The following is a 24,199-nucleotide window of genomic DNA, read 5'->3' on the forward strand; positions in this document are numbered from 1 at the left end:
GGGATCCTCTTGTTTTAGGACAGGCAGGTGAAGTGAACAAGCTTGGGTTTTTGGAAGCCCTTTGAAAACCTGGGCTTATAAGGCAGGTTGCAGCAAAAAGGGGAAAAAAGGAAAGTCCCTTGAGTTGTTTACAAAAAGAGAAGGAAGGAAGGAAGGGAGGGGAGGGAGGGAGGGAAGGAAGGAAGGAAGGAAGGAAGGAAGGAAGGAAGGGAGGAAGGAAGGAGCTGTTTTAAGTTGAAGAAATATGTAACAATACCCGATACAGCCTCTGAAAGGCCGTTGGCTACCTGCCTGTCCTTTGCAGCACCCATCCAGTGAATGTATACAGTTGGTGTGGGTGCACAGTTGGGGGTGAGGCCCCTTTAAAGAAGCCTTTTGTGCCCATTTTGGTGGTGGTTCAGCTACGCGATTTTGCAGGTCATCTCCTGGTAGCGGGTTGTTCTCAGTGCACGCACCAGCGTTCAGCTGGACTGTGCCCACCAGAGGGACGGTGCCACCAGCTGGGAGCACGCTTTCCTCAGCAACTGGTGGTCATTCGGTACCTGATGGTCCCCCACCCCCGCCTCTCACTTCCAAGGGCTCCGTCCTTAGAGAGGCCTCTCTAGGAAAAGCTTAGGAGAGGGGAGAGCTGTCTTCCTGCAGGGAGGAAGAGATCATGGCATCAGAAAATAAGGAACAAAACCCTCCTCTAGTCGTGTGGTTGATTTGAACTTCAAAATATGTAAGTTTTTCTCCCTGCTTCCTGCCTGCATTTAATCCATAAAGCAATAGTGCTGTTTGATAGATGGGGAAGTAGCTCATAAAGCCGGAGGAACCCAGCATCCTGTGGTGGAGCTGGGAGTAGAACTGTGTCCCTGTTCCCACCGGGCCATCTGGAGAGCCTAGGTGTCCCTATGGAACGTGGACTAGGAGTGGAGCCCAGATAGCCCAAAGCCGGCCTGGAGTAGGGCTAGAACTTCAGTATCCCCAGGCCCACTAGAACCTGATTTGAACTTGAGTTCTGCACCTGGGCCGTGAGTAACACTCAGGTATCCAGATGATACATAGGCTGGTGTGTGATGTGTGATGACACATAGGCTTTGTCTGCTGTTTCCTTTTACCTGTGACTCACTTGACCCATCCAAGCCACATAGTCTACCTGTGACCCTCCTCACCATTGTAAACACCTCAGCATCCCATCCAGGAGCCCATATGGCCTCTGAGGTGGCACTGTCTAGATGGGTTCCTCAGCGCCCGCCCCCAGCATGCTGACACACAGATGGGTAATCAGCCATTTTCCCGGCTTCTCCGCGGGCCGACTCACCCTCAGGTGTTCCAGAAGGACGGGCACCCTGTGTGCTTCGACACCTCCAATGAGGATGACTGCAACTGGATGATGCTGGTGCGGCCGGCGGCGGAGGCTGAGCACCAGAACCTGACGGCCTACCAGCACGGCAGCGACGTGTACTTCACCACCTCCAGAGACATCCCCCCGGGCACCGAGCTGCGCGTGTGGTACGCGGCCTTCTATGCCAAGAAGATGGACAAGCCCATGCTGAAGCAGGCCGGCTCCGGCGCCCACGGTACGTGGCGGCCCCCGATCTGGAGTCCACCTTCCCTCAGGCCTCGCCGGAGGGGTTATGGCTCCTGGCTCTGCGCTGACCCCACACTGATGAGATGGGTTGTGCTGGGCCAGCTGCTGGGATGCGGAGAGCGGAGGGGTGGAGAGTCGGGTCTGTCTTTCTGCTTGTCAAACATCCTTGGTCCGTTTGGGCACGTGGATGTAGCACAAGCTAACACAGTGAGGCGGTGTTCAGCAACAGAGATACGTTCTCAGAAATGTGTCCTGGGGCGATGGCATTGTCTTTGGCGCGTTGTAGAGCGCACTGTCACGCACCTTGATGGCATGGCGTGCTAGACACCCAGGCTGTGCCGTGTAGCCTGTTGTCCTAGCTACCACCTGTCCAGCATGTGACTGTACTGCATGCTGTGGGCAACTGTGATGCATGGTAAGTATTTGTTTATGTAAACATAGACAAGGTAATAGAGGAAAAATACTGTGTTAGAATCTCATGGGACCACTGTCATTCACTGAAACCTCGTTACGCGGTGCATGACTGCTTAGCTCTGCCCTTGGGGCTACGTCCAGTGACTCATCCTCCTAATCCTATGAGGCCCTGTCTTTAGGCAGAGAAAATAGCACAGAGAGGTTAAGGAACTGACCCCAGGTCACAGTGGAGTAGATGAAGAAATCAGGATTGGTCCCTGGCACCCGGCTCCAGTGCTGCTGTTCACCGTGCCATGGCCGCCTTCCAGAGTTGGGGAGTGTGTGTGTGTGTGTGTGTGTGTACGCGCGTGTGCAGGTGCGTACCTGTGTGTGTGTCTGCATGTTCAAAGAAAGCCCTAGTGAAGGTTATGTGTGTGATCTGCCCATATCTAGCATTCCTGCTGGAAAAGCAGATCACAGTGCCTGTCCTGCTAAGCCGGGGTCGGGGCATCACTTTGCCCATCAAGCAGGGCTGTTGAACTTTAAATCTTTCTCATCCATGTTGCGGGTGTTTTGACATAGATCCTCCTCGTGAAAGCTGAAGAAACTATGAAATTCCTTTTGACCTGCAAAACAGCAATTTCGTACGGCTGAAGCTGACGCTACGCATGGGAGCCAATGTTATTTATCGTTGGCATGAAGATTTTGTGCTCAAGGGGGAGAAGTAGATATTGACTCGCTGAGCACCCCCCAAACCAAACGACCTGATTCTCATATGGGCATTGTTTCCTTGTTTTATAAATGCAGTGTAATCCAAAATATTAGTAGCTCGGTAGCGTAAGATTCTTAACATATTTGGAAGGTTCTGGTCTGTCCTGTTTGTCAGTATGATTGAGGCTTTGTAAAATGGCCCTGGTTATCCCTAATCCCAGGTCTGCGACAGGCTGTGTGGGAGTGTCCCAGCGCCGTGCTGCCCTCGTAAAACACCCGCAACCCAGTGGCTTCACGTCAGAAATGTGCCTCTCACAGTGCTGGAGGCCAGACGTCCATGGTCATGGTGTCAGCAGGGCTGGTTCCTTCTGGGCACCCTGAGGGAGGATCTGTCCTGGGACTCTCCCCAACCTCTGGTGGTGGCCGGCACAGCGGCCTGTTGCGTCTCTTGGCTTGTGGCTGTGTCACTCCAGTCTCTGCCTGTCTTCTCCCCCATGCCTCTGTGTCCTCCCTTCATAAGGCCACCCGTCTTTGGATTCAGGCCTCCCCAGTCCATCACATCCTCACCGTAACTTGATGGCATCTGCACAGATCCTCTCCCGAAGGTGGCAGGTGGATGTGAATTTTGGGGAGCCACTATTGAACGCACTGTGGGCCATGTGAGGGCTGGGTGGAGAGGGGCCGCTGGGGATGCTGCCGGGGAGTGTCGGCAAGGAGCCAGGTGGGGCGGCTCCTTCTAGGGCCTGCAGTGGTGGCAGCGTCCTCTTCGGCCAGGTTGGTAAAGTGAGCTGAGTGTACTGGGGGCTTTGCACCCTTCACAGAGAAAGACCGTGGCTTTGTGTGGAGTTCTTTAAGAATGAAAAGGACAAAAGAACTTGGAGAAACCCACTGCTCTTTACCCAGCTGCTCCTAGCCCTAACCTTGTGGCTTTGCAAAACCAGGTACCTGGCCTGGCCTGGCCCCGCATGAGAGAGGCCCCCTGGTGGTGCCCGCTGGGTCAGGGGCCATTTCCAAGTCCTGCGAGGTGGGGCTCTCTGAGCAGACCCAAGTGACTGTGATCTTCGGGGCCTGGGCTGCTTGTGTCTGGAATTCCTGAAGGCCTAGGCAGCTGGCAGCATGTGTGCCCATGGCCAGCCCAGACTGCAGCCATGCTGGGGTTTGGGTTCTGAGATGCTGTCCTTGGCCATTTACCCCGTTGTCAGCTTATATCCTGGGGGATGCCCTCACCACTCTCAAGGCTAAGGTCAAAGCAAAAGTTGCCACCCCTTGTTGGAGCTACGGGTGTTTTGTATTCATTTTACCTGCTGGAGACCCTTCAACTTGGAGCTGAGTTTGAAACCGTAGATTTAAATGGAGTCAGCCTGGGACTGTGGTGTTCAACAGAGTCGCCTCCTGATTCCAGAGTTCCTGGGGTAATTCTGATTCCTCCCTAAAACCTCTCAGAACGAAAGGACACTTGTCATAACTCGACCAGGACAGTCTGTGTAAATGGGAGCATGTGGTCACTTCAGCATAGCTTAAACCTCAACAGGGTTTATACTTGGGGAAATAAATAAACAACTCAGTTACTCTTAGATTTCAGAAATGCTTTTTAGAATGGTCGCTTGTGTTTGGGGACAAATGGCAAGCAGTTATTTCTGGAGAGGTAGTGAACGTCACGATTCCTGTCCACTCACTGGTCGGTTGGGTTCCTCCTTCCCTTCCCTTCCCGAGAGAGCCTCCTGTTGAGCTCTGGCTTGGCCCTCGAAGTGCCGCCGGCTGCCCTGATGGGCTTTCCTTGGGGTCCTCCTGCTGATTGTTTAAACAGCAACCCAGCAGCCGCGTCAGCGCCCCCCCCTACACACACACTGCCTCTCATCCTCTGCTACCTACCTGGCTCCTTGCCCTGGGCCCCTCCTCCCTGAGTCCCCAGACGTCCCTGTCCAGGCACAGTGGTGCTTCTAGAGCCCTGCCTGCCCAGTGCACCCAGGGTCCACCAGTGCCTGAGTGTGTGTGGAGCACCTCACCCAGCTGAAGCTGTGCACGGGAGCCCAACGCTGCCCGCTTCTCAGAAATGAGTATCTCAGTAGATAACAAGACCTTCGAAGAAAGGCTAGAAATATCTAGAAAGCTGGCCACTTGCCCAGTTCTCACTGTTTAGACTGGACACGTGAAGGCCTGGAGTTCTAGGGTAACTGTGTAATTCCTCTCCTGCTCAGTGACGTGGCCTCTGGTGTGGACGCTCCCAGAGAGAACGCTCCTACGTGGTGGGAGGAAAGGAGGCCTTTGGTGGCATTGTTGCACCTCTGGCCCAGTGGGTGTAGGCAGAGTGATGTGAGTGGCCTCCGGGGTCATTGGTGTGCTCCTAGAACCGTACTGGCGGCCGACGAACCCAGGAACCGTCTTCCTGTAAATCACTTATTGTGGTGGCCGAGTCTGTCTTGGTGAGCGTGAGAGCTCCTAAGACTCATTGACTTAATTCTGTCTCTTCATTCGCTCCAAACGTGCATCTTTGTATAGAAATCAGTCGGTTTTGCAGATCAGCAGAGCTGTCTTCTAAATACAGAGAAAAGTTCGGTTTTGTACTAAAGGAGCAGTAACACATCCCTTTAAAAGTTACTTATTTTATTCTGGTAGTGGATTTACTTTTCTAGTTCCTTTTCTTTTTTTGTTGTTTTTTGAGATAGGGTCTGGCACTCTCGCCCAGGCTAGAGTGCAGTGGCATGATCATGGCTCACTGCAGCCGCCCTCCTGGGCTCAAGTGATCTTCCCATGTCAGCCTCCCTAGTATCTGGGACCACAGGGATGTGCCACCACACCCAGCTAATTTTTTTAATTTTTATTTTTAGTAGAGATGGGTCTCACTGTATTGCTTAGGCTGGTCTTGAACTCCTGGATTCAGGCAATCCTCCCACCTTCCAAAGTGCTGGGATCCCAGGCGTGAACCACTGTGCCTGGCCTTATCTTTTTTTGAGCTCACATTAAGATTGATTTTCTTTCTTTACAAGAACCTGAACCTGCTGACTGATGGAGGGGACAGCCCAAGAAGCATCCTGGATCTTCCTGGGAGAGAGCATGGGGCCCAGGAGGAGAGTGTGGTGGGGCACCCTGCCAGTAGGGCGTTGTTATGAGACATCCCATCCCCACCAGCTTCTACTCCCTTTTACACTTGCTCTGAGAAGCTGCTGCTTGAAGAATCCCACAAGATCGTGGACAAATGGAAATCAGAGCCAGAGTCCCATTTCTCACTCACCTTCTGAAACACACCTGGGTTTCAAAGAGAGAAAATTTTCAAAATCACCTTTCTGATGAAAAAAGTAAAATACAAACACATTTTATAACATTGGGGAAACTGTTCAGTCGCATATAGCATCACTGTTCTAACTCAACTGTTGTTGCCATATGATTCACATTTTCTAGTATTTTTTATTTTAATTTTTATTTTTTTGAGGCAGTCTTGCTCTGTCACCCAGGCTGGAATGTAGTCGCCCAATCTCAGCTCTCTGCAGCCTCCACCTCCCAGTTCAAGCAATTCTCTTGCCTCAGCCTCCCCAGTAGCTGGGATTACAGGCATGTACCATCACACCCAGCTAATTTTTCTATTTTTGGTAGAGATGGGGTTTCGTCATGTTGGCCAGGCTGGTGTTGAACTCCTGACCTGAAGTGATCCACCTGCCTCAGCCTCCCAAAGTGCAGGGATTACAGGCATGAGCCACCTCACTGGCCCCTGTATTTTAAAAACCAGCACTGATGACATATAGTTTACATACAGTAAGACTCAACGATTTTAAGTGTACAGTTCAGAGCTTTTTTTTGAGACAGAGTCTGGGTCTGTTGCCCAGGCTGGAGTGCAGTGGTGTGATCTCGGCTCACTGCAACCTCTGCCTCCTGAGTTCAAGCAATTCTCATGCGTCAGCCTCGCAAGAAGCTGAAATTACAGGCGCATGCCACCACGCGTAGCTAATTTGTGCATTTTTTAGTAGAGATGGGGTTTTGCTATGTTGCCCAGCCTGGTCTTGAGCTCCTGGCTTCAAGTAATCCACCCGCCTGGGCCTCCCAAAGTGCTGGGCTTACAGGCGTGAGCCACTGTCCCTGACAGTTTAGAGACTTTTGAGTATCTACAGTTGACTGAACTCCACCACAGTTGACTTACAGACCTCGACTTCATCCCAGGAAGTTCTCTGGTGCTGCCCTGTAGTCAGCCCCGCCCACTGGAATGCCAGACTATTTGCTGTGCTGTAGCTTTGCTGTTCCTTTTTTTAAAAAAAATTCTGCATTTTTGCATTGCAGAGCTCTAGCTGCACCTCCCATCTTAGTGCTTACTTTTCTTTGGGTGCACAGTCTGGCTCACCACATCTTAAGCCTTTTCCCTATTGGTACTATCTCTGGCATCACTTTAAAGCTGTATGGTGTTAGATTTTGTTGAGACACTTCTCTTTTGTTGGATATTTAAATGATTGGCAGTCAAGAATTGCCTTCTATTAACTAATATTTTTTCTTAAGAATTCTTATCTTTTACAATTAATATTCAGAAAATCTCGAGTACTTCTCTTGATGAGCGAATAGTCATCATGACAAGTTTTTCTAGTCCCCTCTACTTAGCAGCTGAGCACCAAGTTGAGGAGAACCTGCGCTTGTGGGGCTGTGGAGGCTTATTGCCGGAGACAAGGGCCCACGTGGATTAGAAGAAATTCGCCTTGTTCAGAAGTGGTGGCTTCCAGCTCACCTGGGCTCCTGTCCTCTTTTTCTGAAACTCATATGTGAGTGTCTTTCTCTCTTTGGAACCTGTGTATGTTTGGGAAGGTGAGTGAGAAATGGGAATTTGGTTCTGATTTCCATTTGTCCTTGATATTTTGGGATTCTTCAAGCAGTGGATTCTCGGAGAGCAAGCGTAAAAGGGAACAGAAGCTGGTGGGGACGGGATGTCCCGGAAAAATGCCCTGCTGGCAGGGTTCCCCACCCCCCACACACACGCTCTTTCTGGTCTTTCTTTATTTTTAGTATGACAAAAAATTTCCTGTTGCATTTATATACCTCTTTCTTCTTGTTATCTTATGAAAACTCAGAACATGCATGCAAACGGTGATAGCAGTAATCTCTATCTTTTCCTTTTATTCATTGCATCTTTAGTGCTGGTTTTGGATATGAAAATATACGTGTTTTTTTCTAGTGCTGAATGCGTGTGCAGTTGTAGTTCTGGATTTTTTTTTTTTAAGACCCAGGAGTTTGTCTTTGGGAGTGGCCCCTAGACTTTGCTGTAGGTGATGAACTTCAATCCAGGCTGTATCGTGATTGGAGTCAAAGTGATGGGCAGGGGTCCTGCCCTGGGCTGGCCCATAGAGCTGCCAGATGAATTGTAGAGAAACTGGCCTGGGCCAGATCGTGGCACTCTCACGTAAAATGCCTCCCAGTTTTAGGTTGCACAAGAGCATCAGTGACTTTTTTGTTAAAAGGTGCCTGTAGTTCTCTTTATAGCCGGGTTTACACCACATGTCATGTACCCTCAGCCTAGCTCTCTCTCCCCAGATTCCTGTGTGGTGGGGGCTGAGGGATAGAGGTGCTTCCTGGGATAGCAGCCCCCTGTCTCAGGTGTCTGTGTAAAATTAAGTTCAAATTTAGTAAAATTAAACACTTACTTCCTGGGACATGAGCCATATCTGGTTACTGGCTGCCTTGCTGGATACCAGCTAGGGAGAACGTCAGTCATCCACCGAAAGTCTGCAGGAAAGCGCTGGGCGGGAGCAGCAGCCCAGCCACACACGGGGGCGCCACTGGCTGGCTGTTTTGGGTTCCACTGTCTCTTCTTCTATGAGCCAGTGAGAGCTGGAGGAATTACGCTTGGTTCTTTAGGATGCATTTTTCTCATGAAGTCATGTAAGGGACAAACCTGGTCCCTCTGGACTGGCTTCTTGGAGGAGTTCTCAGCTCTGTGACTGGTGACCCTGCAGCAGGCATGTCTCTGTGCTCAGTTGCCTCATCTGTGAAAAGGGGACAGTCACATGGCCGAATCAGCCATGTGTGTAAAGCTCTGAAAATGGTGTCTGTCATGTGGAGTGACCACAGGCCCATCAGCTGCTGTCATCACTGTCATCACCGCCTCTCAGCACACACCCCTTCTCCGCTGGGCCGGGATTCGTGGAGACATGAGCTGCATGGGGGTCACCTTCTTCTCCTCTCATGTCTTTTGAAGCTGCAGGCACCCCAGAAAACAGCGCCCCCGTGGAGTCGGAGCCCAGCCAGTGGGCATGTAAAGTGTGTTCCGCCACCTTCCTGGAGCTGCAGCTCCTCAATGGTAAGGAGGATGTGTGGGGAGCCCCTGTTGTAAAACTCCTGTGTCGGGCTCCCTCTGACTTATGCTGTCACCTGCCTGCGGCTGTCGGGATGTCCCCAGCTTTGTCCTGTCTGCCCCACTGCCCCACAATGTAGTCGCCAGAACCAAGGCTTTCTCAGGGTTTAAAGCTTCTGGGCAGTCCCGCTTCCCACCCCCAACCCCCGCAGACCTCACTCCTCACTCCTCCTGGTTGTGGAAGTTGCATTTCAGCTGGGCGCCTTGACTCTGGCGCGCTGGCAGGGGCCAGGAGCCAGCCATGGCATCTGTTGTGCCGTCTTGCCTATGTTGTCTCCACTTGACAGCCCCTTCCACTGTTTCCTTATCTGCCAGACATTTTTTTCTGTTTTTGAGACAAGGTCTGGCTCTGTTGTCCAGGCTGGAGTGCAGCGGCATGATCATGGCTCACTGCAGCCTTGACCTGCCAGGCTCAAGCGATCCTCCCCACCTCAGCCTCCTGAGTAGCTGGGACCACAGACATGTGCCACCACGCCCCGCGAATTTTTGTATATTTTTTGAAGAGACAGGGTTTCACCCAGGCTGGCTCAGACTCCTGGGCTCAAGCAGTCCGTCTGCCTCGGCCTCCAAAAGTACTGGGTTTACAGGCGTGAGCCACTGCGCCCGGCCTGCAAAACATTTTTATCTACTCAGGTTGATAGACCAATTTAAGGTGGCCGGGAAAGAATTGAACACATTTCCAGCTTCTGCAGTGCTCTGGGAACTTTGTTTCTCTTAGGGAGCTGCTTTTTTCTACAAGCCTCTTACGAGGTTAATGTGTAGTGAAGAAAGACTCCTGTAAAATAAACCATGGGGGAGTCGCATGGAAACAGTTTGTGGCGTTTGTCACATGTGGAACATGCTCAGAGGCCCCAGGCCTGGCAGGTTTCCAGGCAGTGCAGTTGTGAGGAGTGACTGGGACAGCTGTGCTGTGCTGACACCAGCAGGCTTTAGCTACCTGGTCACACGTTCCTGAGACATCCTACTCATCTTGGCTTTAATGAATTTACGCATGTGTCATTTTGCCCTCTGCTTGGTGAGAAGCATTTTGTGTTTGTCACCAAGACATAAATAGCAGAGCAGGCGGTTGGGTTTTCTAGAAGTGCCACGTTTGTGCAGAGCACACCCCAGACCTCATGGAGACCCATGGTAGGTGCTTCACAGCGGGAGGGTGCTGCCTGCACTGGGCGGTCCCCTCCACAAAGCCACACAGATGTTGCTGCTCATTTATTTTTCTTCCTGATAACTAGTTTTGAGTGAAGAACAAAGAAATTCCTTCATATTTTCAGTCAAATTCTACTTGTATGTCATCAACTACGTAAGATGTGGTACTCGGGCTCCCCTTACATTCAGGCTGGTGGTGACTAAGACCCCTCATTGCCAGGTCCTCCAGGCACTGCCTTGTATCAACACCATGCAATACAACCGTGACTGCATCTCAGGGATGAGTAAACAGAGGCAGGAGACCCTGCCCACAGCACGGCTGCCTCGAGGGCTGGAGTCAGGGACTCGGGCAGCCCAGCCTCTGCCACCCAGATTACCAGAGGGGTTCCGAGCATGCCTTCCAGGTGACAGCGCTGCCTTCTGTGGCAGCCTCTCGCTGGGGGGCTTCTCAGGAAAATCCATGGCTCAGGAGCCCAGGAAGGAGGAGACTGAGGAGCAGCCCCAAAGGCAGCGGGCGTGTAAGTGGGGAGGGGCTGTGTGTCCCTGTGAGGGGGAAGGGGCTGTGTGACCTCCCTGAGATAGGAGGGGTTGTGTGACCTCCCTGAGAAAGGAGGGGCTGTGTTTCTGTTTTTCAGGCTGAGGGGTTGTGTGTTCCTCTTGAGATGGATTGTGCTGAGCCAGTTTGGGAAAGGAGTGTTTTGGGAAAGGTGGGGCTCAGAAGTTAGCAAAACATCACAAGGATGTTTCACAGTGCTGGATGGCCAGAAAAGATGGCACAGAAAAGATGGGACACGTCCACTGCGTGTAGGATACAAGAGAGGATCCTTTGCGGGAAAGGAGCAGAGGGAATGCCCAGGTTGCTGGTGAAGGAGATTGTAGGACAAGAGATGTTCCCTAGTTCAAGGATAGATACCTGGTCCAGATTGGAGCAGGGGCAAGGGCTCCAGGAAGAATGGCTCAAAAAGGAAAAGAAAAGAAGGAAATAGAGCATTAACTGATATGTTTGTAGAGGAAAGAGTTATACTTCTGGCAGAGTTTAAGGATCAATTAGTAATATAAACAGAAAAAAATAAGCAAATGTTATTAATAAAAAGTAAGGCAATAATTAACTCCAGAGAAAATGAAGGTTATATATATATATATATACTTAAAAAAAAAAAAAAAGGGCCAGGCGCGGTGGCTCAAGCGTTTAATCCCAGCACTTTGGGAGGCTGAGACGGGCGGATCACGAGGTCAGGAGATCGAGACCATCCTGGCTAACATGGTGAAACCCCGTCTCTACTAAAAAATACAAAAAACTAGCCAGGCGCGGTGGCAGGTGCCTGTAGTCCCAGCTACTCGGGAGGCTGAGGCAGGAGAATGGCATGAACCCGGGAGGCGGAGCTTGCAGTGAGCTGAGATCTGGCCACTGCACTCCAGCCTGGGCAACAGAGTGAGACTCCGTCTCAAAAAAAAAAAAAGAATCGGTCCAGGCATGGTGGCTCACGCCTGTAATGGCAGCACTTTGGGAGGCCAAGGCAGGTTGTTCACCTGAAGTCAGGAGTTTGAGACCAGTCTGGACATCATGGTGAAACCCCATCTCTACTAAAAATACAAAAATTAGCCAGGCATGGTGATGTGTGCCTGTAGTCCCAGATACTTGGGAGGCTGAGACAGGAGAATGGCTTGAACGTGGGAAGCAAGGGTTGCAGTGAGCCGAGATTGCACCACTGCACTCCAGCCTGGGCGACAGAGTGAGACTCCGAATCAAAAATAAATAAATAAATAAATAAAGACCGGGCCCAGGGGCTCACAGCTGTAATCCCAGCACTTTGGTAGGCTGAGGCAGGCGGATCACGAGGTCAAGAGATCAAGACCATCCTGGCCAACATAGTGAAACCCCGTCTCTACTAAAAATACAAAAATTAGCTGGGCATGGTGGTGCCCGCCTGTAGTCCCAGCTACTCAGGAGGCTGAGGCAGGAGAATTGCTTGAACTCTGGAGGTGGAGGTTGTAGTGAGCCAAGATGGCACCACTGCACTCCAGCCTGGCGACAGAATGAGACTCCCTCTCAAAAACAAACAAACCAAAAAACGAATCATAAACATATATTGGTACAGTTGTGAATACATTTTTATGGTCATAATTATGAATACACTGATTATTGATTTACCCCAAAATAGTGATATAAATATGTTGGTGGGATTGTGGAGAAGATAAGTGTTTGGGAGGGAAAGTATAGTCTATAAGAAAGCTAAATCCTTGTCTTCCATATTAAATCATAGATGCTATCTAATACGGAAAAATGGAAAGGCAATAATAGGTGGGGACGAGTAGTTACAGAGGGCTGCTGTTTTCTGTTTTGCAGCTAGGACTGGTTATTTGTGCATTCTCTATTTTTTCTTGCCAGACTTATCCATATCATTAGTCTTTTCAAAGCACCCACTTTTGGCTTTGTTGATCCTTTTTGTTGTATATTTACTTTATTTCTGCTCTTATTTATTATTTCCTTTTTATACTTTTCATTCTGTGTCTTTCTAACAAGTTGGATGCTTAATTCATTAATTTCCAGCTATTTTATTGTCTTGTGTAAGCATTTTGGATGATTTTTTCCTAAGAACCATGTTAGCTGCATTCCACATTTTGATTATACAGTGCATCTAAATTTACATGCACTTAATAACATAGTCTAATAATAGGCAAAAATTGGCAGATCTACAAGGAGAAATAGAAAAATCTGCCTCCATGGCGGGAGCTTTTAATACATATATCTTAATTGATAAATTAGGCTAAAAATCACAGGGATATAGATTTGAAGCACACAGTTAACACAATTGATTTAATAAGTATATTTAAAATGCTTCATCTAACAAGTAGAGTATATACACATCTCTTTGATGTGTGGGCTCTCTTCCTCCCACAGTGTAATTCTAAATATTTTCGAATTTGCTCTGTTTTTCCTGTTGGAATTTATAATTGTCTAGAATGATGTTTGCTAATTTCCTTATGTATGGCTTTTTTTTTTTTAAACTTTAGTTCCCTTTGTTTTATATTTCTGACCCTCAATCTAAAATCACTCTTACTGCCTTTCAGAATTTCCTCTGGGGCAGGCCTGCTAGTGGCAATCTTTTCAGTCTATGTCTTAAAATGTCTTTCTTTAACCATCTTCATTGGAAATAGTTTTCGCTGGATATTGAATTTTTGATTTATTCTTATTCTCTTTCTGCACATTGAGGATGTTGTTATGCTACTTTCTTCCATTGTTGCGCTTGATACGTCTGCTGTCATTACAGTTGTTCCTTCATAAGTAATCGCTGCCTTGTACTTGTTTGCTTTTGAAACCTCCTCTGTCTTTGGAGTTCTGCAATTTATAACAGAGTCATCATTTATGTCTTTATTTTTATTTGTTTTCCCTGTTCGGATCTTGAATCTGAAGATTCATGTCTTTCATTCATTCTGGATAATCCCCTACCCTTATCTTGCCCATTGTTTAGCCCTCCTTCCCTATTCTCGCTTTGTCCTGTCGTACATGTTTTAGACCTTCTTGTTATATTACACTTCATGTCTTCTTAGCTCCTCATATTTTTCTAGCTCCTTGTTACTTGTCTACATTCTGGGTAATCTTTGCAGCTCTTCATTTTAGTTTATGAGTTCTCTTTTCAGTTGTGTCTTAATTTTCTGTTTAATCCATACATTGTGTTTTTATTTTGGGTCTCTATTTTATATAAGTTTTATTTGGTTATTTTTTATAACAGCTTGTTTATTTGCCTTTTTTATTTTTATTTTTTTTCACTTCTTTACTCATTTAAATGTCTTTTCCCCCAGTTTTCTCCTCCCAGCTTGTGTTACTATCTAGGAATTCCATTCTTCCTGAGTTTGTGTGTGTGTGTGTGTGTGTCTGCTGACACCCTGATGGCTCATTGCTTAATTTTTTAGGTTTCCTGGGGCTTCTCTTGCTTTTGTTGTTGTTTTGGTAAGCTCTTTAGCAAGGAATCTTCTTTTTCCCCCACCCCCACAGTGGTCCTTCCATACACTCTGGTCTGGATTGTGCAAGTAGTGTTACAGAGTGTTTTGATTTTGCTTCTGCTACGTCTCCCAGGGCTTTCACAGTTCTAGGGCACAATTCTTTTTTTTTTTTTTTTTAAAGACAGGGTCTTGCTCTGTCACCAGATTGGAGTGCAGTGGTGCGATCTCACTCACTGCAGCCTCTGCCTCCCGGGTTCAAGCAGTTCTCCTGCCTCAGCCTCCCCAGTGGCTGGGACTACAGATGCACACCACCACACCCAGCTAACTTTTTGTATTTTTATTAGAGATGGGTTTTCACCATGTTTACCAGGCTGGTCTTGAACTCCTGACCTCACATGATCCACCTGCCTCAGCCTCCGAAAGTGCTGGGATTACAGGCGTGAGCCACCTGGCCTGGACACGTTCATATTTTGATATCTCCTTCTCAGGTTTTTGCTTTGTAGACGTGTGTGTGTCTGCTTTTTTCACTAAACTGCCCTCATGGTTAAACCTACCATTGCTTTTACCACTTAATTTACTTTTAAAAATAGCAACTGTGTTGGATGCAGAGGAAATAAAACAGTAGAAATCAAGTTCACTTGCCTATACGAAGGTTGGCAAATGAGATTGAAAATAAACACACATGGGAACCAGAGGCCAGGGCAGGTGTGGGTGGTGGCAGGCTTCCTAATTGCATGGTGCCTTTGCATCTCTCGTTGCAGAACATCTCTTGGGCCACTTGGAACAAGCCAAAAGCCTTCCTCTAGGCAGCCAGAGTGAGGCGGCAGCTCCTGAGAAGGAGCAGGGCACACCCCGGGGGGAACTCCCTGCAGTGCCTGAGAACGAGAATGCTGCCCCCAAAGAACAGAAGAAAAAGCCTCGAAGGGGGAGAAAACCCAAAGCGTCCAAAGCTGAGCAGCCTCTAGTCATCGTGGAAGACAAGGAACCCGCAGGTGACGAGTGGGTTCCTGCGATGAGTACCTGCGTGGGGTGCAGCCCTCCTGGCACCTGAGGGCTGGCGGGACAGGGGGCAGAGGGCAGGGCAGGAAAACTCAGTGTAGAAAGGCCTCGTGGAAGGTAGACTCTAAGCCCTTCTGGTTTTCTCTCAATCAGCTCTAGTAAAGTACAATTTCCATGTAATACATTTCACACTAAAAAGGATACAGGTTGTGGATTTTGACAAATGGAAAGAACTGTGAAACCGGCACCCCCATCAGGGTAGAGGACATTTCCGTCTCGTTAGCCGCTTTCCTGACTGTCCTCTTCACCAGTTCATTCCACCCATCCTGGAATTTCTCATGAATGGACTCTGTCTGCCTCTTTCAGGCAGCGTACAGGCTGGAGATTCGCCCACATGGTTTATCTGTGACTCCTTCTTGATCGCTGAACAGTGCTTGGTCCGTCACCCTTGGGTGGGCACTGAGTCACTCCCAGGCCCTGGCTGGGGCTCATCCTTTGATTGTGCGGCATCCTCAGTTGGGTTTGAAGAGGCATTTGACCCTCTTCCAGGGTGTGCGGTCCCTGCAAGGCTCTTGTCCCTGTGGTCCTCAGACAGCCCCCATCCAAGCCACCTGCAGCACACGCCTGGTGGGCCTCACAGTGAGGACGAGATCTGATGCTCAGCCACTGGCCCCTTCACCTTTGTTACTGACAGCGGGCTGTTTTTCTTTTTACTGTCTGGGATACACCAGGATTTCTTTTGTGAGAGTGAAAAGGAGTCCTTATTGTTTTGATGAATTAGAATTGGGAAGAGCAGCCATCGTGAAATATTCTGAGCCTCCCCTTTTCCACTCTCGGTCTGCAGCTTCTTGGCTTTGCACTGCTGGGCGCTGATTTAGGAGCACCCGAAAGCCTGCTGGCCAGTTTCCCCACGTCTCTGTGAATAGGTATAGAAGATGGGGGGGCGGGGGAAAGTGGGTCAGGTAGATATTTCACCAATTCTTACTTGCGTTGGGAAGACATTTAGTAGGCGAAGTGTTAGAAACCAGTGGTTGAATTTTTTTTGTGTAATCTTCTCCTATTTCATTTGTCTCCGGTTTCTGGCCAGGGTCTCTAGTATTGGCGATGATGTGATCTTTGACTTTTGTACAAAATGGTTAGCTAAAATGGTTATACTAATGTTGGCACATTTAATTAGAAGCATTAACATTCCTAAATCTCTGTCAGAAAATAAGTTTGAAGTTTCTGCTATATATCCAAAATATTTTTGGTTGGTATGAAGAGGGATTGAAGTAGTGTTACGATGTTGTGGTTTTTAAAAAGAATAACAAATTATAACTTCAGTTTGGGCTAAGAAAAACATTTTGCTTTTCTGTGTATACTAGTAAATGTGTGGATCCCAAAATATTGCCAGTTTTTTTTTCTTTTTTCCCCTGTGTAAACCTCAACACTTGTGCCTACCGCTGTGGCCTGGCTGTGGTCCCCACGGGGTGGTGTGTCACCATGGTTTGGCTGTGTTTGTCCCCTGCTCTTGTGGTGACTTGGCTTGTCACATCCCCTTCGTACAGAGCAAGTGGCAGAGATCATTACCGAGGTCCCTCCGGATGAGCCTGTGAGTGCAACACCGGATGAGCGGATCATGGAGCTGGTTCTGGGGAAGCTGGCCACCACCACCACTGACTCCAGCTCGGTTCCAAAGTAAGTCCTGCCTGGCACCTGGGGCCGTCCTGTGGACAGACAGTGCTGGCAGCAGCCAAGCCATTCTGGAGGGAAGGCACCTTCCCAGCAGGAAGGCCCCAGGAGAGGAGGTGGAAACGGACCTGCTGAGGAAGCAGCAGGAATGTTCTGGAGCTCAGGAGTTTAATGGTGCATCCACTGTGAAAGAAACGTTTTATTGTGGTTAAATATGCATGGCATAAATTTAACCATTTTAACCATGTTTCAGTGCACAACTCAGTGGCATTCGGGATAGTCACACTATTGGGCAGCCATCTCCCCCAGCCATCTGTGGCACTTTCCCATCTCCCCGAGCTGAAACACTGTCCCCATTGAGCACCCGCCCCAGCCCCTCCCCCAGCCCCGACACCCACCATTCTGCTTTCTGTCTCTGTGGATTTGATGACTCTAGAGATGTCATAGCAGTGGAATCAGACAGAATTTGTCCTTACGTGACTGGCTTATTCCACCCTGGCTCATCCATGTGTAGCCTGTGTCAGAATTTCCTTCCTTTTCAACACTGAGTAATACTCCATGGTGCATATGCCCCGTCTTTTGTGCGTCCATTGATGGACAGCTGGGTTGCCTCCAGCTTTCGCAATGCTGCTGTGATAAAACACCTTGCTATTTGAATTTCAGTGAATTTAACAGATTGCCCTGTGTTTTAGTTATGATTCTTGGGTTATTTTTACCCTGGAGTTGAATAAGTTGGTGGTCATTTTTTGGGGCCCTTTTTGGATCACCTCTTATACTTGGCAAAATAATGTCAGAAATGATGTTACCTGTTTATTTATTTATAGTTTATCTTATTGCCCAGAAGAGTTCAGGTGGCTTACCATCAAAAATACATTTAATAGGGAAAAGAAGTTTTAAAAATCAGGTACAGATAATATGTAAAACAGAGGAGAGTTAAGACAGAGTACCAAGAGCAGAACACAGATGTGGTTATTTTAATTGAGGCACAAATTGACCTCCAGGCTTTCTGGTGGCCAGAGTTAGAACACAGTCAGGTGTGTGGCGGTTACAGCTAAAGCTGCCTAATGTCATTATATATTCAAGGTGTCCCTTTCAGGTGCCCTGGAAGCTGGGAGTGACGCCTGGGCGCATTCCCTCCTTTCTCACGTACAGGCTCAGGATTAGCTGGGAAGTTTTGGAAGGAGGCCATTTCAACGCTGCTTGTAACGCGGAACTTTTTTCCCACCTGTCTTTTCCCAACTTATTGACGTCCCCGGGCAGGTTCACCCATCATCAGAATAACACCATCACACTCAAGAGGAGCTTAATTCTCTCGAGCAGACACGGCATCCGGCGCAAGCTCATCAAACAGCTGGGGGAGCACAAGCGGGTTTACCAGTGCAACATCTGCAGCAAGATCTTCCAGAACAGCAGCAACCTGAGCAGGCACGTGCGCTCGCATGGTGAGTCTGCACGGCCCTGCCAGGGGCCGGCGCCGGGGGCCGGGGCCGGGGGTGGGAGGACAGCATGGAGTCTCCTCTCCTTGGGTCGTCTCCCACGAGCTGCGCTAGTGAGAGGCTGCGGTTGGTGGGCGATCATCTCTGCAGCGCCTTCGCATGGAGGGAGTAAGGCGGCTCCGGGGGCGTTTCCCCAGTGGCCATGCTTCTCTCAGTAAATGCTCTAAGTAGTGAGCGAACTCTCGGTTGGTTGGTTCCTCAGGTGACAAGCTGTTTAAGTGCGAAGAGTGTGCAAAATTGTTCAGCCGCAAAGAGAGCCTAAAGCAGCACGTTTCTTACAAGCATAGCAGGAACGAGGTGGGTGGAAATAAGCCCAGGGTTCTCTTCCCAGTTGTGGGGATGAGGCAGACAATGGACCAAATCACCATGTTGCAATGAGAAGAAAGAATCCCAGGAGGGAGGAGAGTGGGCAGGGGTTGTGGGGGAGGGAGGAGAGTGGGGGAGGGAGGAGATGGGGGAGGGCTGTGGGTTCCCAGGTGTCCCTGAAAAAAGAGAGAGTCCCAGGAGGGAGGAGAGTGGGCCAGGGCTGTGAGGGAGGGAGGAGAGCGGCCGAGGGCTCTGGGTGCCCAGGCGTCCCTGAGAAGAGAGTCCCAGGAGGGATGAGAGCAGGTGAGGGCTGTGGGTGTCCAGGCATCCCTGGGCCACCTGCCAGCCCCTGGTCCCGGCCAGATGCCCACCAGCGCAGCAGAAAGACTCAGGAGAATGGAAGTGTTAGGCGCTGGGAGTGGGGGTCCCTGAGTGTGGGGTTCCCTTTCTAGGCAGGTGAACAGCAAGAGCATGCATCCCTTGTGTTCCTAAACAGAGCGGGAGGGTGGTGGAGGTCGGAGTCGCCCGGGCAGCGCGTCGGGGGCTCGGCCTCTGTGGACTCTGCGCCGGGCCGTCTCACTCACGCGTATCGCTCTGACCAGGTGGACGGCGAGTACAGGTACCGGTGCGGCACTTGTGAGAAGACCTTCCGCATCGAGAGCGCGCTGGAGTTCCACAACTGCAGGACAGGTGAGGGCGCGGTCAGGTCTCCCCTCGGCCCCTGTGCAGTGCGGATTCTCAGACACGCTGCAGAGGCCGGGGAACTTTAGGCCGAAGTAAAGATTGTTCTCATGAATAGACAGCCTCACTTTTACCATTTCCCTCTGTCCATTTTGCTGCAAGGCAGTTGTTATCCTAAAGATACACAGATGGAAACTTTCCAGTTAAAAGGGATTAATTTTCTTCCTGCATTTGTCAGCCGAGCTGCGTATGGCCCCACATTGGAGAGCATTGTGAAGCGGGGGGCCGTTCTGGCTGAAAACAGGGAGCAGCAGTGTCCGATGTTTTCTAGGGCCGTCTGAGGAAGAAAGGAAAAGGTCAGGATAATGGCTGGAGGAGTGAGCGCTGGCTCGCTTGCTTGTAAAGGTTGTTCCTAACCGCGAGCCTTCCTCCATCCACGTCTCCTGCGTCGTCCAGGGTGGAACGGGGTTGCCCCTGCACACATCGTTTTTGTTCTGAGCCTGCTTGTGTGCACCAGTCTCCAAAAATAAAGCATTTTCCTTGTGTGAGGCCTGAAGCCGGGTGTGCCTGGACCAGCCTGTAGTGGAGAGGTGGCCTCTGTGGGCCTGGGGGGCGTCTGAGGCCCCTGTCTCTCTGACCGAATTTGCTGCTAGCAAGTAAGCAGACCAAAGAAAAGCAGACACCACAAGGAGGCCAAGGCCGGCTGCGCTTCTCCATGTGGCCCGAGGATGCCCCTGTATTCTTCAGTGATGATGACGTGCAGCCTCTGGGATGTGGGAGTCACGCGTTCCCCATTCCCAGTGGTGGGTGGCACTGGAGGCCCAAGCAGTGGGGGTCCCCAGCGGGGCACAGAAGGGTGAGTCACTGTTGCCTTTGTGTCCCCCTCTCTCTAGGACTCATAGCACACCCTGGAGAGGGGGGGCCCGGCGGCAGTCGGCTTAGAGACCTACCAGGTTAGCCTTCGACGCCCACCCCGTCCTTGTCCGCCTGCCTCTGTGTCTGTCACTTGCATCTCTGTGTTGTTGTTGTTAAGGTGCCGCCCGCCCCTGTGTTGAGAACAGGGCACCCGCAGCAGTGGACTCCCAGGGGCTCTGGCCAGGGCTGCTGCACGAGGGCCGTGTGAGAGGCTCTGCTGCCCTGCCACGGCTGCTGGGGGCGGGGGGCCCTTGGTGGGGTCGGCTGGTTCTACTCCGAGGGCTCCTATTTGAAATCAGGGCTTGGTTCTTCCTCCCTGATGCCTTCTTCCCCGGGTTGGACTGTTCCGAGGGGCAGGAACGAGTCATGTTTTGCCTGAGCTTTAGTGGCTCTGAAGGATCCATGCTGGCATGAGGTGGCCTACAGAAGCTTCTGGATGAATTTCCAGTGTGCCGCACCTCCTGCATTTTAAGCCCTCCTATCACAAGAATTCCCAAGAAATCTGGGGCTCAGCCCCCTGAAGACTTCCACTTAGTGCAGCCCCTGCCAGACAGATGAACCTTTATCTTGTTGGCGAACCTCCCCTTGGGGGTCCCCGCAGTCCCGCGGGAGTGTAGCAGGCAAGGGTGTTGGGCTTCCTAAGAGTGATGCATCTAAGGCGCTTTGGTGAGGCAGACTCGCGGTTGAGGAGGAGGCATTGCCTCCTGTTACTTTTAACTATTTCTCTGGACCCAAATAAAACAAAGTACTAGAAGCGGCTAAGCAGCAGGGGCTTCCTGTCAGCCAGAGGTGCTGTCAGGCCAGGCGCTGGCCTCCGTTAGTGACCTGGAACCCGAAGAGCGTCAGGGACCTGCATCACACCACCTCTTCCCCTGAGACGCTCTAGCTTCAAAGGTTACCCATTTTAGACTGAAAAGACAGGATAAAAACCTTGAAATGGAGCTCGTTTGCAGAATATATATGATTTGCATGCTCTTATACTTATTTATAGTATTGAAGTTAAGAGAATGTGTATCTTCCTTCAACAAACCAAGAATTCGTACAATGTGGGGGAAAGTTTCAAAATGTTACAGTCTTGTGGGTTTTCTGAGACTCCCTTCACGGGACCTGTTGTGGTGCCTGTCCCTTGTGGTGTGACCAGGTGCTGGTGTAGCTCATCATCGTGTTCCTTGTGCTGTCTCTGACCATAAATACTGTGCTACAGAATAGCAGAGGCTCACGTCCAGGCCCTCAGGCAAAATGCAGCCCACCAGCCTCCCCCAGTAAACCCCTCTCCATCCCCGGGTGCCCTGCGCCCCTCTCCCTTCATCAGACCCCAGTAGGCAGCTGTTTTCAGTGGCTCATTTATTCAGACATAAGCCTAGACCTCCTCGGCAGCAGGGTTACTGGAGAAAGAAGCATTGTTGGGACCCCGTGCCCATCTGGGTTCCCTAACTGGCAATGAGTGGGTGGCTGTGGGAGAAGCCACCCTCGGTTTGGCAGAGTTGTGGTCTGAAGTAGGTTCTCTTTCCATGGTCAAGACGGGCTTGTGAGGGAGAAAGCTGACGCTTTTGGCAGCAGCATTGCCTTCTTCGGGGCTGCAGGACTAGTGGAGCCACCTGCCCAGCGGGGGGTGCTCATGGTGCTGTTTTGCACCTGCCTGGGAGGGAGGCTCACCTGTATAATTTAGTACCTGCCCGGGAGACAGTTTCATCTGTGCTGTTCGGCACCTGCCTGGGAGGGAGACTCCCCTGTACTGTTTAGCGCCTACGGAGGAGAGAGGCTCACCTGTGCTGTTCAGCACCTACCCAGGAGGGAGCCTCACCTGTGCTATTTAACGTCTGCCTGGAAGGAAGGCTGCCTGTGCTATTCAGCCCCTGCCTGGGAGGGAGGCTCACCTGTGTTCTTCAGCACCCGCCTGGGGGAGGCTCACCTATGCTGTTCAGGAGACCCAAGTTGAGGGGAGTGTGGCAGTCCGATGCCACCGTGCTGTAAGGTGTGGCCTGTGGTGATCTGATGCCACGGCGCTGTAAGATGTGGCCTTTCACAAAGCCCGTGGCTCTAGTGGTCCCATTCCTAAGAATTCATGATAAAGAGATTTGACAGAAGAAAAAAATCCACATTACTAAAGATTCCATCACTAAATTATCTACAGTGTCAAAAATAGCAAAGTGAGTTGTGACAAGTGAACTGGATGAAATATCATGTAGCCATTAAAGTGATGATGAAAGCGTCCAGCGTGGTGAGCACGCACACCACAGACGCAGTGCGTGAGGGACACATACCATGCGGTTGTGTGGATACGGACAGAGCCCGTCAAATCTTAAGCCAAAATGAAACTGAGGGCAGTGGTTGTATGGACAACGTTTCACTTTATGGAAGGAAGGCAAACAGTGTGTTAGGCTGGGACTCAGCGTAGCGTCTATCACGTTGCCCCTCTTACGGCCCAGGTGAGGATGGCTCTGGGCTGAGGTCACGCTGCGGGTGGGGTGGGGTGTGGGCAGGGGAGCCTCGCACAGGGCCACCTCTGCTGTGTTCAGCCCTGGCAGATGCCACCTCCCACTGTCCTGCCATGGCTGGAGCTGTGGGAGGGGACTGTTCCCTCCCAGCCCTGCCCTGTCCTGAGGGTGGCACCCGTGGGGCATAGATTTCCCCACGGCCGCCTCCTGTCTTCGCAGATGACCATGCCTTGTCCATTCCCAGCTGGGAAGAGATGAGAACGCCTGGCTTTCCCGGGGGAGGTTGTGTGCTTCCCTCACCCCCCGACCTGGGCTGCACATTGGGGTCACCTGAGTGAAGCCAGACACATGTGGAGGCCTGAGGCCTGAGGCCCACCCCAGAGAGTCTCATTTTGTGAGCCCTGGCCAGTGAATCTCTACCTGGTGGGGGTGGAGAGTGGAGGGTGTTCGCCCCAGGGAACGTCATCGGCAATGTCTGGAGACACGTTGGTGGGGAGGGGTCCTCCTGGCACCTACTGGGTGGAAGCCCGATGTCTGCTCAGCATCCCACAGTGCGCAGGGCAGCTCACAACAAAGGATCTGGCCCAAAACGCGGAGGCAGGGAAACCCTAGACAGTGCGAGCCTCAGACTCCGTGGCGGCTGCCTCGGGCAGCAGAGAGGGAGAGGCACAGGGTGGCTGCTTTGCACAAATGGCAGCTTTCGATGCAGTTTTGGGAATTTGTATATTTGGCAAACATTTACTGAGCCCGGGAGCTGATCCGTGGGTGAGAGCCCAGGGGCCCAGAAACGCAGTCTGCTGTGGTGCCCCCGCTCCTAGGTCACCCGGCTGCCATGTCCTCCTGCGTTGGTGACACAGGGAGGAGAATGCAGCTTTGCTGGGCCCCGGGGTCGCCGTCAACTGGTGAGGCATCTGATGGACAGGGGCAGGGCGAGGGGACCTGGGCTGATGCTGCAGTGTGAGGGACTGGATAGTGAGGGCCCCCCGGGCGCCTGTGCGAGAATCGGAGGGACAGATGGCACTAGGGGTCTGTCAGTGTCCTGGGCGGAGCAGAAACCACAGTTTGACAGCTACCTTTCAGGAGGGACTGGCAATGAGGTCTGGGATGCAGGGATATGGATGTTTCTAGAAGCTTCGTGGAGTGTGTGTAGTGTGTGTGGCTGTGTATTTGTGTGGTATGTGGATGTATTTGTGTGGTATGTGTATGTATTTGTGTGGTGTGTTTTGAATATTTCTGTGGTGTGTGTGTTGAGTGTGTGTGTGTATGTGGTGTGTGGTATGTGCATTTTTGTGGCATGTGTGTTGAGTGTATTTGTGGTGTGATTTGTGTGTTCGTGTGTGGTGTGTATTTGGTGTGGCGTTATGTGTGATATGTGTTCAGTGTATGTGTGGTGTATGTGTATGTGGTGTGTGTGATATGTGATTGTGTATGTGTGGTGTATTTGTGTGGTGTGTGCTGAGCGTATGTGTTTGTGTTGTGTATTTGTGTGTGGGTTGTGTGTGGTGTATGTGTTGAGTATGTGTGGTATGGGGCATGTGTGTGGATGTGTGTGTTGAGTGTATTTGTGTGGGGCATGTGTGTGGGGTGTTGGGTGTGTGGTGTG

General features: G+C 50.7%; 1 protein-coding gene across 14 annotated transcripts in view; it reads left to right on the plus strand.

Annotated features, from left to right (window-relative positions):
* The window catches only part of PRDM15 (PR/SET domain 15), a 75,217-nt gene that overhangs the window by 23,929 nt on the left and 27,089 nt on the right, over window positions 1–24,199 (plus strand). For 8 of the 14 annotated variants that reach the window (XM_023191894.2, XM_023191897.2, XM_023191965.1 and 5 more), the window contains exons 5-12: window positions 1,310–1,562; window positions 8,847–8,948; window positions 14,852–15,082; window positions 16,637–16,766; window positions 18,021–18,202; window positions 18,459–18,553; window positions 19,165–19,252; window positions 20,137–20,196. In XM_023191894.2, the coding sequence (XP_023047662.2) occupies window positions 1,310–1,562; window positions 8,847–8,948; window positions 14,852–15,082; window positions 16,637–16,766; window positions 18,021–18,202; window positions 18,459–18,553; window positions 19,165–19,252; window positions 20,137–20,196 (1,141 nt within the window). The remainder of the gene's footprint in view (window positions 1–1,309; window positions 1,563–8,846; window positions 8,949–14,851; window positions 15,083–16,636; window positions 16,767–18,020; window positions 18,203–18,458; window positions 18,554–19,164; window positions 19,253–20,136; window positions 20,197–24,199) is intronic. The other 6 variants (XM_023191920.2, XM_023191989.2, XM_023191996.1 and 3 more) reach the window with 4 other exon arrangements.

This window comes from Piliocolobus tephrosceles, chromosome 19, assembly GCF_002776525.5.
Source record: "Piliocolobus tephrosceles isolate RC106 chromosome 19, ASM277652v3, whole genome shotgun sequence".
Lineage (NCBI taxonomy): Eukaryota > Metazoa > Chordata > Mammalia > Primates > Cercopithecidae > Piliocolobus > Piliocolobus tephrosceles.